This window comes from Gymnoscopelus microlampas (genome assembly GCF_963454915.1).
Source record: "Gymnoscopelus microlampas genome assembly, chromosome: 23".
In the NCBI taxonomy this organism is placed as follows: domain Eukaryota; kingdom Metazoa; phylum Chordata; class Actinopteri; order Myctophiformes; family Myctophidae; genus Gymnoscopelus; species Gymnoscopelus microlampas.
Genome location: NC_139960.1, coordinates 33,757,811 through 33,776,390, shown reverse-complemented (window position 1 = coordinate 33,776,390; position 18,580 = coordinate 33,757,811). Strand labels below are relative to the sequence as shown.

General features: G+C 41.4%; 2 protein-coding genes across 2 annotated transcripts in view; one reads left to right on the top strand and one right to left on the bottom strand.

The window, feature by feature from the left end:
- nopchap1 (NOP protein chaperone 1) overlaps nt 1–18,580 on the bottom strand; it is a 64,995-nt gene that overhangs the window by 7,441 nt on the left and 38,974 nt on the right. The gene's annotated exons all lie outside the window — the stretch shown is intronic.
- On the top strand, nt 1,394–16,044 carry samm50l (sorting and assembly machinery component 50 homolog, like). Its single transcript, XM_084049901.1, has 15 exons — nt 1,394–1,556; nt 3,032–3,148; nt 7,021–7,122; nt 7,587–7,674; nt 8,141–8,247; nt 9,614–9,744; nt 10,398–10,485; nt 10,660–10,788; nt 10,933–11,004; nt 11,713–11,799; nt 12,495–12,565; nt 13,296–13,363; nt 13,562–13,708; nt 15,074–15,215; nt 15,343–16,044. Exons 1-15 carry the CDS (start codon nt 1,536–1,538, stop codon nt 15,386–15,388), a joined length of 1,416 nt encoding a protein of 471 aa, XP_083906027.1. The 5' UTR covers nt 1,394–1,535; the 3' UTR covers nt 15,389–16,044.

Genomic DNA, 18,580 nt, shown 5'->3' with positions numbered 1-18,580 from the left:
GTATGTCTCAAGTGCTGGCATCGGCAGCCGTCTCCGGTCCAGTGTCCACTATTGTCTGAAAATGGCAGAAAAGGGCACTTTTCTGACCTCTGACCTCACTGGACGGCCCGCCACACTTTTTTTTACACCTCTCCCGCTTAGCGGAGAGTGTGGCGTTGTAGAGGGGGTCTCCCCGAACGCGTGTGTATGTCACAAGTGCTGGCATCGGCAGCCGTCTCCGGTCCAGTGTCCACTATTGTCTGAAAATGGCAGAAAAGGGCACTTTTCTGACCTCTGACCTCACTGGACGGCCCGCCACACTTTTTTTTACACCTCTCCCGCTTAGCGGAGAGTGTGGCGTTGTAGAGGGGGTCTCCCCGAACGCGTGTGTATGTCACAAGTGCTGGCATCGGCAGCCGTCTCCGGTCCAGTGTCCAGTATTGTCTGAAAATGGCAGAAAAGGGCACTTTTCTGACCTCTGACCTCACTGGACGGCCCGCCACACTTTTTTTTACACCTCTCCCGCTTAGCGGAGACTGTGGCAGTGTAGAGGGGGTCTCCCCGAACGTGTGTGTATGTCACAAGTGCTGGCATCGGCAGCCGTCTCCGGTCCAGTGTCCACTATTGTTTGAAAATGTCCGAAAAGGGCACTTTTCTGACCTCTGACCTCACTGGACGGCCCGCCACACTTTTTTTTACACCTCTCCCGCTTAGCGGAGAGTGTGGCAGTGTAGAGGGGGTCTCCCTGAACGCGTGTGTATGTCACAAGTGCTGGCATCGCCAGCCGTCTCCGGTCCAGTGTCCAATTTGTATAGGCTATGCAGTCCTTTGAACAGCATTTATCCATTTAGATAATGTTTTAATGTTTTAAAAAAACGTTTTTGTTACACAGAAACATAATATGTGTTATATAGCTTCGTTTAAATGCTTAATTTATAGTTTTAATGTGCAAATGATTTTCAATGGTTTCTTTTTACTCTAGAGGATACTCTTATTCTGAAGAGATCGTCAACCGGAAGTCTTATTTCTGCTCCGTTATTTCTGCTCACGGAACACAGCTCCAAGGGAACTCCACTCGTCCCTCCCAGTCTTCCCTTAGGGTCTTGGAGAAAACGGGGGATAAACTGGAATATATCATATCGGAGTGATCCAATATAGCGTTAAATAACATTTAGTTAGCATTAGCAAGCCTAAATAAGCAACTACACTTCAGCAACAAGCCCCAAAAAAACTCGACCACCAATATTTATAAGCAACTTCACAGAAAAAATAAGCCCAAAGTCGCTTATAATAAGCAGACATGGCAACGCTGAGCGTGATCTTACCCTTTGGTCTCCGCCCACTTTAGCTACGCGTGGCTCCTTGGTGGCCAATCACACAAGAAGGACGCATGTGACGTCACAAGTGTCATGGCGTCTCCCTTGAAGGGGGCTTGGTTCTGTCTGTGAAAATTAGTCATTGCCATTTATTTATATATTCGTTGTAACAGGACCAGTGAATAAAAAAAGTAAACCCTAATTGCAACAAAACAAACCTTCTAACAGCAAGACGTTACCATGGGTGCCGTCCATGCCAAGGTAAAGCACATTCTTGTTAAACAGCGATTCGTGGAATTCTCTGTGACCTCCTCGGCTATGTAATGCATTGTAGGATGACCAGTAGCATGCTGTACTCGATGTACTATCTCAGTGGTTCTCAACCTTTTCAGGCCGCGAAACCCCAAAATAATCATATTTGAACCGGGGACCCCCCCGACCCTGATAAGAACTTGGAATGTAGGAGTTGAGCTCTGTGTATTATATTGTGAAAATAGCCGATCTATAAGCTCACAGCGCCTCGGCGTTGTAAGCTTGTAGATGGGACATTTCCAAAATGTTTGCCTCTTTCTTAGATTATTTGACAATTTGGCCAATGTTTGACCAGTATTTATTGTATAGTTTGTTGATTACGTTTGATGCAGTAATGGTCTTTTTCTATTCTTTTTTTTGTTATTAAAAAGGTCTTAAAAGTCCTCAAATTGTCACTTCACTGTCATCTGGGGAACCGCCCCCCCAAAAAAAGAATCCATCATGTGGTACCCCCCTGGGGGTCCCGACCCACAGGTTGAGAACCACAGTACTAAATGACCCAGCAGCTATACCGTCCTGGACACAAAGAATCAATGGAGGAATGACAAACAATTCAAGTTGGGTTTCCAAAATGTGCTGGTTTTCTAGAGCAGTGGTTCTCAAACTTCTACATTTCAAGTTCCCCCGTTTGGTCCATTTGGTTCCATTTGTGTACTGTCAGAGTTACATACTTGTAAAGGTCAATTTAGAACCCCCCCAAAGAACCCTGAGGGTGACTCCCTGGACCCCACTTTGAGAACCACGCACTGATCTAGACTCTAGAGGACTGTAACATCAGGCATGCTAAATACAGAGAACACTCTTGATTGCCAATTTACTAATATTGTAATTTTCTGGAATAAGCCACCTGGTTTTGGGGTGCAGCACCCACTTAACCCAATCCGGGAACGCATCTCTGTCATTTTAGATTTCTTTGGCTATTCAAAAATGGCAGATATACAAGCTCATAGTGCGGCACCAAGTGCTGCGCTATGAGCTTGTAGATCTACATTTTCTAAAAATCTTTGTGCAAATCTTTGAATATATATTATTTTAAAGCGAATATTTGTAACTGTCAAATGTCTCAAAAATGTCTTCATTTTTCTGAAAAACTATTGTTGCTATATCAGTGGTGCTCAAACTTGCCAAGGACCACCCAAAATTATACGCATTTTGCCGCTGACCCCCAGGGTTTGAGTTAAAAATGTTTGCTTTAAAAATATATATATTCAAAGATTTGCACACATTGTTTAATAGCCAAAGTATAAAATAAAAGTGGTTACACAGATGCATTCCCGTTTTTAACAACTGATATCATGGTCTCCACCCATCACTCTGGTTCCTAGCCTGTCTCTACATTCACCCATCATCCATAAATCCTCAGATAAATTTGATTGTTTTACAATTCTGTTAACTTTGTACTACCCATCCCATGGTACCTGCAGAGTTTGGATCCTCTCCCGATGCATGGCCGCAACTTGGGAGTCAACCCAGATGACATGGTTGACATGGTTCCGGAAACAGAGCAACAGACTAAACAGGAGATACTGGAAAACAAAGATGTGAGTTGATTCACTCTCAGGTTGAACACTACTAATACAATGTATGTTAAACAACAGAATATATGCTTCTCTTTCTGAGCATTCACAGTGTTCTTCTGCCTACACATGCGTCATGTCCTAGTATGAGCGAATAGGGGAAGGGGATCAGCATCAGGTGATTCCCTTGTTTGACCCGGCAAAAACTTGTATGTGTCTCAAAGAATATGATTATTGACAGAATCACGGAACGTTTTGAATATTTTGCGGTCCCGTTTTCATTTTTCACAAGATCGGTGGTTTTTGCAATTACCTGCACTACAATACTTCACCATATGTTGCGCTATGACAAAATAAACCCATTAAATGTAGTAATGTATACGTTCCGTAATGCAATTCCAATGGTGAAAGCTGTGTTTTTTCATCCGGCGAAAAGAAAAGCGGATTTGGCCACACCCCGAAATACCTGTATGTGTGTCTCAAAGAATATGGTTGGGGCTGCAGTGGCTCAGGAGGTAGAGTGGGCCGCCAGGTTCGATCCCTGACTCCCTGACTCTAAACTAAAGTGTCTGGCACAGAGGAGGGCACTGACTGGCATACATGTGAGAGAGAGGAGTTTTTGTTTTAAGTAAGATGTTTTAAAATATGTTGTCAATTAAATTAAGTCCCCTTACATCTGTTTGCAAATTACATCCTGCACATTATTCTACATTCATTCAAACTCTGAACTCTGACTGGTGGAGGGAGTCTTGGAGATAGGTGGGTTATTGAGTCTAATGATCATTACAATGTCCTGATGTGAAAGAAAAAGAAGAAGAAGAAAAAAATGTTGTTATATATTATCTGTTGGAAATATTTTATTTTGATAGGTTTCATAATTTAACTTAATGTTGATTTGGCACACTGACTCTCCAGAAAATGAAAACACGGCACTTCATGGCAAAATGGTTGCCGACCTCTGGTCTAAATTGTCCTTGAGCAAGACACTGAACCCCCGACTGCTCCCGATGAGCCGGTTGGTACCATATTCATGGTTGGTACCACATAACGTGTAATGTGTAACAGTGTTCCACCGTTGCGGTGAGCGTGAATGGGTGACTGTGAAGACTGCGAAGATTAGAAAAATGCAATGGTGGACTGGACTACCACTGTAGGACATCATCAGTACTAATGGTGTCCAGTATGGGTCTCCAGATCACTGGAATTTATAAATAGAAGATGCAGCTATATAAAATAACCAGTCACATATCATTGCATATTTTTTATAGTAATTCAATGTAAGTAATATATTGTCATAATCCCATTATTCATGCATATTCATTAATTCATTTGTAACTTATATTTGAATGAATTAAAATAAAATGTACATAAAATGTACAGTCTTGATGGAATTCATTTTTTATCTAAATACTTGCGTCAATGGAGAACATAAGGTGACTGAAAATGAATCTTCCATAATATACATAATCCATAATATACACAATTGGTGTCTTAACCCATTTAGATTCTAAAAACGCTATATATATTGTATATATAGCAACAGCTGAAAAATGACACAGAGGCGTTCCCGGCTTGAAAGGTATAACAACGTATAGGTGTAACACGTCTAAAACAAACCTTTTCAATTTCATGTAATGCTGATGATGAATCTAATCTATGCGATTGACAGGAGAGATGATCAAAGGTGCAGAGTTTATACCACTATCGTTGAGACTGGGACAGAAGAATGGATAGAGTTTCTCAGCGAAGGTGCAGCCTGTGAAAGAGTAGAGATGAGCTCTGGCCTCCACATCATAAAAGGAGACCAGACCCTCCTCATAATCCACAAACACCCCCACTTTCTGGACCTTCTCTCTTATAGGGAGGAGGACAGAAGGGTCAGCAGCAGCCTTGTACAAATGTCCATTCATCAACACTATAGACCAGTACCCGTTGTTGGGGCTCAGTGTGATCGATCCGTTCCTGTTGATGGACTCTCTGACCACTCCTAAATCCCAGCCTGTCTTCCCTTTAACCTGAACCTCATAGTAAAATCTTCCTGAGGAGACGCTTTGTTTTCCTAAGACACAGACACATTCAGAGAATCTCTCTGCGTTGTCTTGGAGATTCTTCTGTATGTCTCCGTGATTCACTCGTTTTCCATCATCAGAGAGGATGAGTTCACAGTGTGCTGTATCAGGGTCCAGAGTTACATCCACCGCATGCTGCTGGATCCTCCTCAGCTCGGCATCAATCTTGCGACTCCTGAAGTGATCAACCATCTCAGAGAGAACTGTATTAACAGAAAATTCTTGTATCTGATCGAATATCCTTTTACATAGTGGACACTGACGCTCATGATTACCATCCCAGTAATGTTTGATACAGGTCTGGCAATGGTTGTGTCCACATGGAGTGGTGATTTGATCAGTGAACACATCCAGGCAGATGGAACACAGGATCTGCTCTTCAGACAGGAGAATGCTAGCAGACGCCATTTCTACACTCTGAGAATAAAAGAGAAAGAAATGTCGTGCTTGAATGATCCATCACACAGATTAATGGTTATGAATCTGATATGGATTTTACTGGAATAGTGGACAATCATTTCTGATAGATACTTGATGGAAACCTGGCAAAAACACGCTTCTCGATTATTCGATTAATACAAAAAGGTCATAGATAGAATAATCGCTAAGAAGATAATCGTTAGTTGCAGCCCTAATTGCCACGTTCTGTTATTTATAGCAGCGCTCTGCTATCGATAAATAACAGATCACAGAATGTTTTGATTAACCATTCAGGAGCATTCAACCAATTTGTGTAATAATTCATGATAAATCCATATCTGCTGTACTCACCTGTTTTTTAAGTTCTCAGTATTTCTGCAAGAGTCCTGTTGAATGAGTGAGAGTGATCATCATTTCACAGTTTGAGTTTCACTTTAGATTTGCGTCACTGAGAAACTACTTCTTGTAGCCGTTAACCCTTCACAGCCTCCCCTCTTCTGTCTTTCATCTCTTGCTTGTTCTCTCTTGGTCTCTTGCACTCGTCCTCTTGTTCTCTACCACTTCTACCATCCATGGGAGAGGAAGAAAGGAAGGGTTAGGGTAAAGGAAGGGTTATATCTACATGTAATTTGCAGGCAGTTTGGTCTGAGCCCTTAAACTAATTTGAATGTGAACTGTAGAATAATCTTGGACATTAAAAATCATAGCAGCCTAAAGGGTATGCTTTCTGTGTTTGTGTGAGAGAGATGGAGCCTACTACTTGCACCAATTGTATCAAGTAAAGTACAGTACGTCATTGTCGATTGCAAAAAAACATCTTGAAACTGCCTGCGATATTAGAACAACAAAGTGTCAATAGCCTGAAATATGCCAACCCACGCCTAGAGCCAGGCTGAAGTGACTACACACAAATAGCAGGGGGGTCATCCCTCCCTATGTTCCCCGGGTTCTATGTTCCCCACTTACTCTAGGGTTAGGGTTGTAAGAGGGGAACATGGAACCCGGGGAACATAGATACGCTCCCCTAGCAGGTGTCACTCTGCGGAGTGCAGAGAGCTGTAGTTAGAAATTGAATTTTAATCCCAGCAGACCAGGATGAATAGCAAGAACTAAATTAATTGATTTAACTATCCAATAGCATCAGAAAAGCTAAATATAACAACAACATGGCTATTGGCCACCGTTTAAAATCAAAGAATACATGTATTAACCATGGTCTCTGTGTGTGTGTGTGTGTGTGTGTGTGTGTGTGTGTGTGTGTGTGTGTGTGTTAATGTAAAGATGAGATAGCTGCCCCTTTTAACTATCACTTCAAAGCCTACACATTCATCACAAGACATATGTATATACGGTAGGCACGGATGTGTGAGAGGTGACCCACTTACAGTAGATGTCTGTTCATTACAGGTTGTTGTCCAACACGTCAACATCCAGGGCCTTGGAAGAACTAAAGAGGATCTGCTTGGCTATGAGATCTCTGAGGTCTTCCACGCCAAAAGCCTCATTGACGTATGTATTGTAAACTGTTGCATGACAATATTATAACATGCAAGTAGCCACAAACACTGTTAATAATTCCTGCACAAGCCTGGAAAAACTCCTGTAGTGTGGAGAAATTGATCATTACGTTGATCACAGTTTTGAAAAGATTTGGAATTGAGTTTTAAAGTGCAGTAAATGTTTGTTCATCTCCTGTGCACTTTAGTAATATTACACATTTCATCTTCCTGTAGGCCAACTGTCATTACACTTACTGTGATATTTGTTGTTTAAATAAAACGATACAAAATACACTAGACACTGCTTGGCCGCAGTCACCTTTGATATAATATTGAACACTGACCAGGATCAATAATAAGGAACGAAAAGAAAATCCATTTGAAATGTGAAAGTTATTGCAGTCCTGTCTGCATGATACTTTTGCAGTGAGACTTTACTTAACGGAGAGCTGCATTTCCATGTCTTCATGACAGGTCATGAAGAAGTCTCACGTGGCCAGGCAGAGGCTGCTCCGCATGGGTATCTTCAAAGAGGTGGAGGTGCTCATCGATACATCTGAAGGTAGGAGGATTCCTTCCACATGGCTGTGTAACTGTTGTCTAGAGCAGTGTTTATCAACCTTTTTGGTGCCAAGGCACACCTGGCATAGCCAAAATATCCCAGGGCACACCTAGAATTTAGCGGCTGGCCCTGGGTGCATCTCTTCTTTGCTGGTGGAGCTCTCATCATCTTGTAGTAATAATACTGAGTGCCAAAGCATGTACCCTGTTCCCCTTTTATACAGTACCAGGTAGGACAACATATTTGCATTCCTATGGGTGATGGTCGCTACACTGAATGGCCGTATCGATTGACGGACAATCACCGCTATTGTTCTCGAGGGGCTGGGTTCACACTTTCTTCAAACGTCGCGGCACACCTCAGCAGTACTCGCGGCCCAAAATTGGGCCCTTTGCCAGGGTTGATAAACACTGGTCTAGAGACGAAGTAATCCCCCCTAACATTCATCTCATCTCCTATACTGTAGGTGCAGATGCTTTGCCCAACGGTCTCGATGTAACTTTTGAGGTGACGGAGGTTAAGAGGCTGACTGGAAGCTACAACACCATGGTTGGCAACAACGAAGGGAGTATGGTAAGAAACAAAACATGAGAAATGAATAGTACTTTAGCGTGACGATTTGATGTCATGTTATTTACAGGGTCCCCACGGTCATGAAATTCCTGGAAATATTTTGAAATTAAAAAAAGAAAAATCCAGTACTGGAAAAGGTTTGAAATTGATCAAACATCATCAAAGGTCCTGGAATTTATCAAGGGTCCTGGAAAAATGTTTGGCTATGCATTGTTTTTGGCTATTGATTTTGTTAAAACAAAACATTTTCATAAACATGAATAATATTACACGAAATATGTAACATAAGTAGTTTTTCGCCGAACGGGCTGTGTGACGGCAGCCTAATGTATGTCTCAAACTTTATTTTTGCTACACTGCCTATCTTTGGGCATTCTACATAGGAGTAAGAGACACATTATTGCGCCGAATGATTGTTATATAGGCCTGGAAATTGGGCTAAATATTCTGGAAAAGTTTTGGAAAAGTTTTGGAATTTCATTGCTAAAAATGTGTGGGGACCCTGTATTTATCACCAATGTCCTTGCCAAGACCTCGCTCTAATCGAAATGAGCTTGCCAGATTGGCTAGTTCTCGCTAGGTCATCTTTCCCATTGAAAACCAGTGGTTCTCAACTAGATTCACACCGCAACCAAGAGTTTCAGTTGACCTTGAATTCGGGACTCATACATAAAATAACACAACATGCCTCTTCCATGGATTAAAGTTCTCAGTCGCCAAGACTGATTTCAGTCATTTGGATTCCATGGAAGCCAGCACGTCTTCTATGGAAGCATGTTGCGCAGCAAAAATAGCCGATCTACAAGCTCTCAATGCGTCTGCGACGCATTGAGAGCTTGTAGAAAGGCTATTTTTGGTTATTTTCAGATTAGAGCATTTGAAGTGGTCAAGCTAGCAATATGTTCAGAAGCATCTTCCATCATATCTTAATCGTCTCGGATATTTCATATAAAAGCAAAGGTTAAAGCCTCAATCTGTGATTTCTTCACATGGTTGGCAGTATGTAGAACAGCAGGAACAATATTACTAAAGCATCCTAATTGTACATATTGTATTCTTTGTTTAGGAATTGGCGCTAGTGTGTGTCCTTTCACACGGTTTCACAAATCGCACATTAGGACATTTTCAGTCGTGAGATTTAAACTGGCTTTAATCCATGCTCTTCTAAAATTGGGTGCAATGCAAATCCAATTTCCCCATGAGGGATCATAACGTTTTCTACCTATCTATTTTCCCTGTTAGAACTTGACTTCTGTTATTTATTTTTGTAGACTGGTGGTTTTGTATTCCAGACTGCTATACAGTAGGGAGGTTTCCCAACCCGATAGAACAGGTGTGTGTGTGTGACACAGTTTCTTTCTCCCAGGTACTGGGCGTGAAGCTACCTAACATGTTGGGTCGTGCTGAGAAGCTCACCTTCCAATTCTCTTATGGGACCAAGGAGACGTCCTATGGCCTGTCCTTCTTCAAGCCTCAGCCTGGACACTTTGAACGCAAGTATGGCCACTAATGCTGCTCTCCTCATTATCACTTTGCCGTGTGAAGAAGCAAACATCACTTTGTCCCCCTTCTTAGCGTAACCGTTTAGTATAACGAGCACTTAAAGGACGACTTCACCCATTTTCAACCCTATCTTCATATTATTGGTCCTCACTAATGCTCATTATGATATGGTACCATTTCTGTCTACTCACTCTGGGCTGTGGACATTTCAGAAACCCCGCCTACCAGTGACATCATCGATGGGGAATCCAAGCTAATAGAAACTGCAGGCTTTCTTTTCCTGGAAAGTTAGCATGCTATAACGGAAGCCATAGTTCTCGCGTCAATACAAATAAATAAAATCTTGTTTGAAAAAACTCATCTGCCTAACTATAATGTCACTGGTAGGCGGGTTTCTGAAGTGTCCACAGCCCTCCTATGAGACATCGACCAAGTAGAAAAAAATGGTACAATTTTATCATGACTATTAGTGAGGACCAATTATATGAAGATGGGTTGAAAATGGGTGAAGTCGTCCTTTAACCTCTCCTGTGTGATTTAAATCGGTTCTAGCAAAAGTGAAAGATGCGTGTGTAAATTCAAGTGGTTCTTGGTTTGCTGGGTCAATATTATTTGTTCACGGTTGATGGTGGTGTCCTCTGTTTCAGCCTCACACTCAACACGTACAAAGTCACCGGCCAGTTTCCATGGAGCTCCCTGAAAGAGACTGACAGAGGAATGTCAGCAGAGCTAAACGTAAGATGATTTGTGCGCAAGTGCAGTTTTTTCCCCATGTATTCCGTAGTTGTGTACAGATTACATTTTTTTCCTTTCTGTTTCTTTTTGAATGGATGTCACCTTTCACCAGCTATGACTAAAGGCAGTTCATGGTTTTATTTCAACTGATACCCTTCACCTTCCCTCCTGCAGTTTCCTCTAGGGATGACCAATCATATGTTAAAGTGGGAGGGGGTCTGGAGGGAACTGGGCTGTCTAGCACGCAGTGCCTCCTTCGCAGTGCGAGAGGAGAGTGGACACTCGCTGAAGTCGGCACTCTCGGTATATACATGTCTTAAAACCCTCTTCTAAGCTCCCGATTCCAGGGCATCATTTACTGTAGACAGTTCAGCTATATTTCTCTGTGTATGTCTGATACATCACAAGTGAAACATTGTCGTAATCGATGGCTCTTAAATTTTCCAGCACACCATGTCGATCGACACAAGGAATTCTGCAATCTTCCCCAAGAAAGGTGCCTTACTTAGAATCAATCAGGTAAGTCTGTAGTAGTGCCTGCATGCAGTAGTCTTGCGGCTTTGTTTATTAAGGATCCCCATTAGTCTACACCGTAGTGGAGACTATTCTTCCTGGGCTCCAGGCAAAAAATGTAAAATGCGGTACATCATGATCAATGTTAGTGAACAAACACACAAACTTGGAGAACAGAATTTACATTAAAAGTGAAATACGAATAAAAAAACAACAGGTTTGCCTGTCCGAAAATACCAATAATGATAAAAACCTACTCTAATTTCCTTTCTGATTATTGCTTCCTTAAGTTTATTTTTTTTAAACCAAATGTATTTCTAGTCAAATGTGGGGTGAGCACATCCCAGTATGCAATGGCTCTGTACAGTTCTGTTTTCTTAAGTGCATTGGTTCTGGGCAGAGGTAATGTAAAGTGACCGCTTAGTGCCTGTCTAGTATTATAACCATGTCTATCGTTTGCAGGTAATGGCTGTAAAAAATAGGGCATAGCAGTGGCGGCATGATTCACCAGGGGCCTTGATGGCTTGGGTCCAGGCTTAAAATAATGATTTTAAATGTTTTTGGAAATCTCTTATGGGGAAAATGAATGGGCTTTCGATCCGTGGCACCACAAAATGGCTGCCACTGCTATGCCCTATAGCTGCTGTAAAAAAAATGTTTTACGAGACATCAAGTTACTGTCCTCGCCAACTGATGTGTGTGTTTGCCCTGTAGGAGCTGGCTGGATACACTGGTGGAGACGCTAGTTTTCTGAAGGAGGACTTTGAGCTACAGCTCAACAAACGGCTGTTCTGGGACTCGGTATGAATGTAACCATTATCTCTAAACTTAAACATATTAGAGAAGCACACCATAGCTTCATTCGATTTAGTTTCATCTTGTTACATTTCGTTTAGATTTAGTTTTATTGAATTTCTTACTTCATCACCATCCATTCTCAGGAGGATCTTAGTGGTTGTCTAAGAGCAGTCAAACATTTGATTTAAATGTAAATATTTTACATGGATTCATGAGTGATCCTGCAGTTTATTTTTTTATATTTCCTAATACTTTAATATTTGTTGATCTTAAATATATCATAATTTAATTTGAACATGCCATAGTGTTATGTTACAGGGGTGCAGTATTTTGTCTTTGTAGCCATTATAAATAATTGCTCTTTTACCTTTTTTTACTTGTCCATGTCTTGACTGATGGATTATGCAGATGGTAATACATGTTAAAATACACCAGCGGTATCCTTTTAAATAATAGTATGCCTGGACTGTAAAAAACAAATGCAAGCACACATAACTGTAGTTGCACTGAGTAACCACAGGGTGGCAGCCAATCATGCAACAAAATTGAGCCTTTAATATGTTTCTTTTTAGGAAAGAATCACAGCCATTATTTATTGTGTTTTGTTGTTTCCTTTTACATTTTACATTTGTTTCATTTAAACGTTTGTGTAATCTAATGTTGATTTGTAAGAGGAATGTTTTATTGTTTTTTCCCAGGTCTTATCTGCCTCTCTCTGGGGTGGAATGCTCTACCCCATTGGAGAACAGCCCTCTTGCATCGCTGACAGGTATGCCGTCTGAATCATCTCAGAGTCTTTTGACACATCCCTGGGCCTGTCACATAATCGCAAGATAATTGAAATCGTCAGAATCGTTTCCATGCTAGAAAACCAATTAAACGTGTTGTAAGCATGTAGTTTAGCTATTTCCGCGATTTTATTTTCATTTATTCTTTTATTATAAAGTGATTAAATGTGTAATTTCTTTGTATATTTAAGTTATTTTTTATATCTGCCCTGTGAATCTTTGTTTACTAAGCCAGCCTAATATCCAAACAGAAATGTATTATTTATTTACAGTGTATGTGCCTGTGTGCCAAAAACACAATTAAATCAATTATTTATATGACAATTAAGTAAGTAACATTTCATGATAGAGACAGCCCTAAATATTCCTGGCTCTAGTGGTAGACTTATGTCTGTTCTTCTGACACAAAATTATGGTTACATAATTTAACAAAGCAGATCTACAAGCTCACGATGCAGTGTGTTATGATGCGTTGTTGGCTTGTAGATCTGCAATTTTCGGTAAAGAGATTTGTTGTAAAGGGGGGTAAAAAAGCAAATAAAGAAAGTATAGACCCCTGGGGAACACAGGTCAACAAAGTGTATATAGTGGTTTAAGTGGTTAAAGAAAAGTGGTTACAGAATTCTTAATGTGAAGATGTAGATTATGTGGAAGCTTTAGTTTTGATCATATTCATATTTGTTGGTGATGTTAAAATATATTTCTATCCAGGTTCTACCTTGGGGGTCCCACCAGTGTCCGAGGCTTTGGGATGTACAGCATTGGCCCACAAAGTGAAGGTGAGTTCATTTTCTCACTTTGTCAGTCTGACCTTGAGGAAAACTGACCATTAGAAAGAATTTCTGGAAATGTATAACATGGAAATATCATTTTTATTTTAATCTAAAATGTGTACTACCACAGGTGTTTTTTTCCCTTTATTTTTACATAATAAGTGAAATATTCACATATTTACAATGACCTTGGATGTGTTCTAGGTGACTACCTTGGTGGGGAGGCGTATTGGGCAGGTGGACTCCATTTATACACCCCTCTGCCCTTCCGACCAGGCAAGGGAGGCTTTGGAGACCTCTTCAGAACACATTTCTTCCTGAATGCCGGCAACCTCTGCAACCTAAACTACGGTAGGTGTACTGAAGACACAACCTTCACTGTCGCGAGCAGGGCTGCAACTATCGATTATTCTATCGAATACTTTTTCGATTAGCGTGTTTTTTAAATATTGTTTACGGTTTTCATACATTAACAAATCGATTAACACAGACATGCAAACTTGTAACTAATAGACCACTTCAACATTACATCCTCAAGAGTGGGTAGTACACACACCTTCTGAATGTTCGTGCTACCACGAATGCTTGATGGTATGGAAGAATGAGGCATTGTGTTTTGTAGTATTACCCCAAAAATGCAGTATCTAGGCTGATCTGGCAACGTACTGTAACTTTTGCGTTGTGGTCGAAGGTGGCAATTGAAATTTGCATCCGAAATAGGGGCACGGGTCTATTATACTTGAATGAGTAACTCCGAGACCACAGTCGGCATCACTAGCGTATGGTGGGTCCTAACGTGGACCGGGCCAGATTCTTAAACCCCCCGCCCCCCGCGGGGGGGGGGGGGGGGGGGGGCTCGCGCAACGATGGCTGATAAGTGACAGTCTTACCTGGCAAGAGAACCGGTTTGACGGGGAAACCGGTTTTTAATGGCCACCCATTAACTATCCGGCCGAATGCAAATAAGCCCGATTTGAAAACAAAGGCGAATTCCGGTGGTTCGGCTACAACAGAATGGGTGCTAATGTTGTTATGTAGATTTTTTGTTTTTTTCCCCCTGGGGGCAGTGGGGGAGCAGAGTTTTCCAGACCGGGCCATGGCCCCACTGGCCTCTATGACGATACGCCATTGGTCGGCATTTGCCACAAGCACGATGCATTTATCATACACTCACAGAAATAAATGCCGGCCTCTAGCTGATTGTCTGTCGTTTCAACTTAGCAGAATCAGAATTGGAAGTACCTTTATTGCCAGATATAATACATGTACTACTAGGTATTTGACTTGGCCCACAGTGTAAACAGGTCCTCGCAGCAGTCAAGCAGATCATTATGCATAAGCATGACACACAGGATGGACAGGACTAATGTTCTCATTGTCATTCTGCACTGCTCCTCTCTACCTCAACCACACCTCACTGCCACAATCACCTGTCACACAGGAATGTGCAAGCATTTTACATGAACATTTATAGTTAAATTCACACATTGATATATCTGCCAATTCTGACTTCTCTGATGGAATGCACTTAACAATTTCCCAACCTTTTCAACTTTCCCAAAAAATCGCTGTTGGAATTACATCTGTGTGTGTGTGTGTGTGTGTGTGTGTGTGTGTGTGTGTGTGTGTGTGTGTGTGTGTGTGTGTGTGTGTGTGTGTGTGTGTGTGTGTGTGTGTGTGTGTGTGTGTGTGTGTGTGTGTGTGTGTGTACTGTAGGTGACGGTCCCCGGGCACACCTTCAGAAACTAGCAGAGTGCATTCGCTGGTCATACGGCGCAGGCATTGTGCTGCGCCTCGGAAACATTGCCAGGCTGGAGCTGAACTACTGTGTCCCCATGGGAGTGCAGAGTGGAGACAGGTGGGATGATACACAATTGGACTGCCATTGACAGACCTACCGTTCTATTTTGCATTATTTAAGACACACACTTAGCCCCAACTGACTTTTTCTTTCTCGACTCTTTCCGTCTTCTCTCCCTGCACAGGATATGTGACGGTGTCCAGTTCGGAGCAGGAATTCGCTTCCTGTGATGTCATCACCCTGCTGCCTTCAGTTATGGCAGCAGAGACTTGTGGCGCTAAAAGGGAGAGAGTATTGTCACTTGTAATGTGTTGTAGAGTGTAACACTAGGCATGGATCCTACAAGAATGCATTGTCCTCGAGGAGTGCGCCTGAACCCATCTCCTTTTGATATTTACCATTTATATCACAACACTCCTGTTTGCTGTGGCACCACTATTAGTTCCATTTCTGGCCTGTGAAAGAGATTTGGGCCGTATCTCCCTTTGCCTTCTGCGGGATTGCAGCCTTTCTAGAGGCGTGGCCTGTTGTTTCATTTGTTTTCGAGATTTAATCCTACACTCTAAGCACTGTTGTGTCCTGATGACCGATGTCTATTGAGCTGTGAAGGAAACCAGCACTTTCTGTCAATGTAAAGGTATAAAACGTAAAGCTCTGCAGTTTACGGAGGGAGTTGGACCTCATGCCAAAACGGCTTGTTCAAGTAATTCATGTAAGGAGTAGAGGAACAATTTGTCATCATCCCAACCCAGCAGCCCTAGTAGTGAGTGAAATGTGACAACACTGTGTGTGAGCTACTGAACCACCAGTGCACTTACTGTTAGTCCTCTTTTTAATGTTGTAAAAGCCGTTCTACACACAAATAAATCTCAGTTGGTCCCCTGTTCTTAATGAATCATTTGTGGTGTCTTGGACATACTTTCAAGCATGCAAGAATAATCTCCCAGAAATGTCCCATAAATTCTATCTGACACATTTGTTCTTCTATGTACAACACATTCTGTTTGATTAGATTTGTAAATAGTGCTATTATGAAAGTTTATAGGCGCATTTCTGCTGCAGCAGCTGCGGTTGGCACTAATTTGTTATTACAGTAATAATACGACTGAAAGGTACTGTACATAATTCTCTTTTTCTTGATGGTGCTGAACCACAGAAGGAAAAATGTGTGACTGTCTTTGATCTTTTAAGAGTATTTCCTTCCTGGTTGAGAACCTCATTGTCAGGTACATGGCTAACTTGAGGAACACGTATGCCTGACGTGAAGTTGAGACAGGAGGAGTCATCAAATGTAAAACCGTATCGATGAATAAATTCATTATAATACATTACTGCATACTGTAACACAGGTATCCAGCAGGGGAAATGTGTGACTAACATCATGATCATGCAATTTGTTATTTGAAAGTAAATGGTACATTATGTACACCATACAGCTATTCTCAACCCATCTGACCACCTAACCCACACATGGGCAACATACGGCCCGGGGGCCGGACCCGGCCCTTTGACCATCTCAATCCGGCCCGCCAAGTCATCATTTTTTTTTTTTAAATCCACATTTTAAAAGGCTGCCATATGTTATGGGTTTTGAGACAAATTAATTTAACTCCAATTAATATTAATTCATATTTGCCATTTGAGTACATACCTGCATTCCTCCATCCGTATGTACTCAAATGTTTTATGTTTATAATGTAACAGTGAAACAGTCTGCCGTGAGTTCATCATATAATGAATGCGATGTGAATACAATGTGTTTTATCAGTGACCTATGGAGAGGTGCATATCAGATAAGATGAGATACGGCATTGACGTGGATTGTTTCATGTGATCTATTCATTGTAATCTCGTACAGAGTACACCAGAGTGATACAAAAAGAAAAAGAAAGATCAACATTTTGTTGATGAACATTGTTGTTGAGAAAGCAAGGACCTTATTCTAATGTAGTCTGGCATGCCTACCAAATTCACACAGTTTTAACATCATTCAGCACTATGTGTTTAAAGTTTCAATTCAATTGTACAATGAATGTGTGGCCCTTCACTCATTTTATCAAAGTCAGTGTGGCCCTCTGGAAATAAATGCTGCCCACCCCTGACCTAACCGGTCAGATGGGTGGGCTGCGTGTGTTTTTCAGAGCATGTTTTTTATGATCAATCAATAGATTGTGTTCTGGCTTTCATCAATGGAACTATAGCATACTTAATACTAACAACCATGCTATACAGCTTTGCGTCAAAGCCAATGTTCCATCGCCCAGTTGACCTGTGTGTGAGTGTGTGTGTGAGAGACTGTTTGGACTTTTGCCCCACATGGGATCCTGTGTGGAGCAGTTGATAGTGGATGATGCCAGACCACTGTTTGTCACTTTGGGAGTCAGGGCAGGTGCACACTGAGATATCAGCTACAGGTGCACAGATCAGTCTGGACAAATTAACTATTAACTGTTTGATAAGTGAAACTTTTATCAGCTTGTTAACCATATGTAATACAAAAGTTAATTGCAAGTGTTTAACTTCATGGAATTAGATCATAGTAACATGTAATGGAATTTAGCCCTTGGCAGTACCCATTGATCAAATACCTAGGACAATTAATTAGGCTAATTCAAGATAATGGCTTAATAAAATTCTGATTGGATGACTTGGCAACAACCACCATGAGAAGCATTGACAAGTTTCTCAGACATTAAAACCAAAAACCCCTGGGCCCAAGCCAGGGCAAATTTGAAGCCAGTTCCCTACACTCGAAAAGTGAAGCCCATTTAAACGGTAACCATAGGCTTTTTTAGATTTCAGTGAAGGTCACCAGCACGTTTGTATGCTTACTGACAAAACACCTGTGGACATTGTTATCTGTGTGTGTGTGTGTGTGTGTGTGTGTGTGTGTGTGTGTGTGTGTGTACGTGTGTGCGCGCGCGTGTGCGTGCGTCTGGGTGAGCACGCGCGTGCACACGGACGATTGATATAAACTCCACATGGCACAGGCAACTGCTCTTTAACGTCAAATTACAAAGTGATGAAAATCTGTGGTGGAAAAAGACAAAGTACTCAAATGTTTTACTTCAGTAAAAGTAAGTATCACTGCAATAATACTCTGTCACAAGTAAAAGTCCGGAATTCAAAATGTACTTGAGTAAAAGTACCAAATGTTTACAAATCCTTTGAAAATAGCAGATCTACAGTAGGCTACAAGCTCACAATGCTTCGCATTGCAACACATTGTGAGCTTCAGCTATTTTCAAATGGCAGAAATGTATATAGGGCTGAAGTGGACGTAATGTATGTTTTTTTAATAATCAAAATCTACAAAGTAGTAACTCAAGTTTTCAAATGATTGTAGTGGAGTAAAAGTAAACCTTTTGACTGAGATGTAGGCTAGGGGAGTAGAAGTAAAATATTGGAAATTGTAAATACTC

Excerpts from the sequence above, each read along its gene's own strand:
- samm50l (XM_084049901.1), top strand. The coding sequence starts at position 1,536 with ATGGGTGCCGTCCATGCCAAG. Across the intron at positions 11,005-11,712 it reads CCTTACTTAGAATCAATCAG|GAGCTGGCTGGATACACTGG; the intron begins GTAAGTCTGTAG and ends TTTGCCCTGTAG. Across the intron at positions 13,709-15,073 it reads CCTCTGCAACCTAAACTACG|GTGACGGTCCCCGGGCACAC; the intron begins GTAGGTGTACTG and ends TGTGTACTGTAG.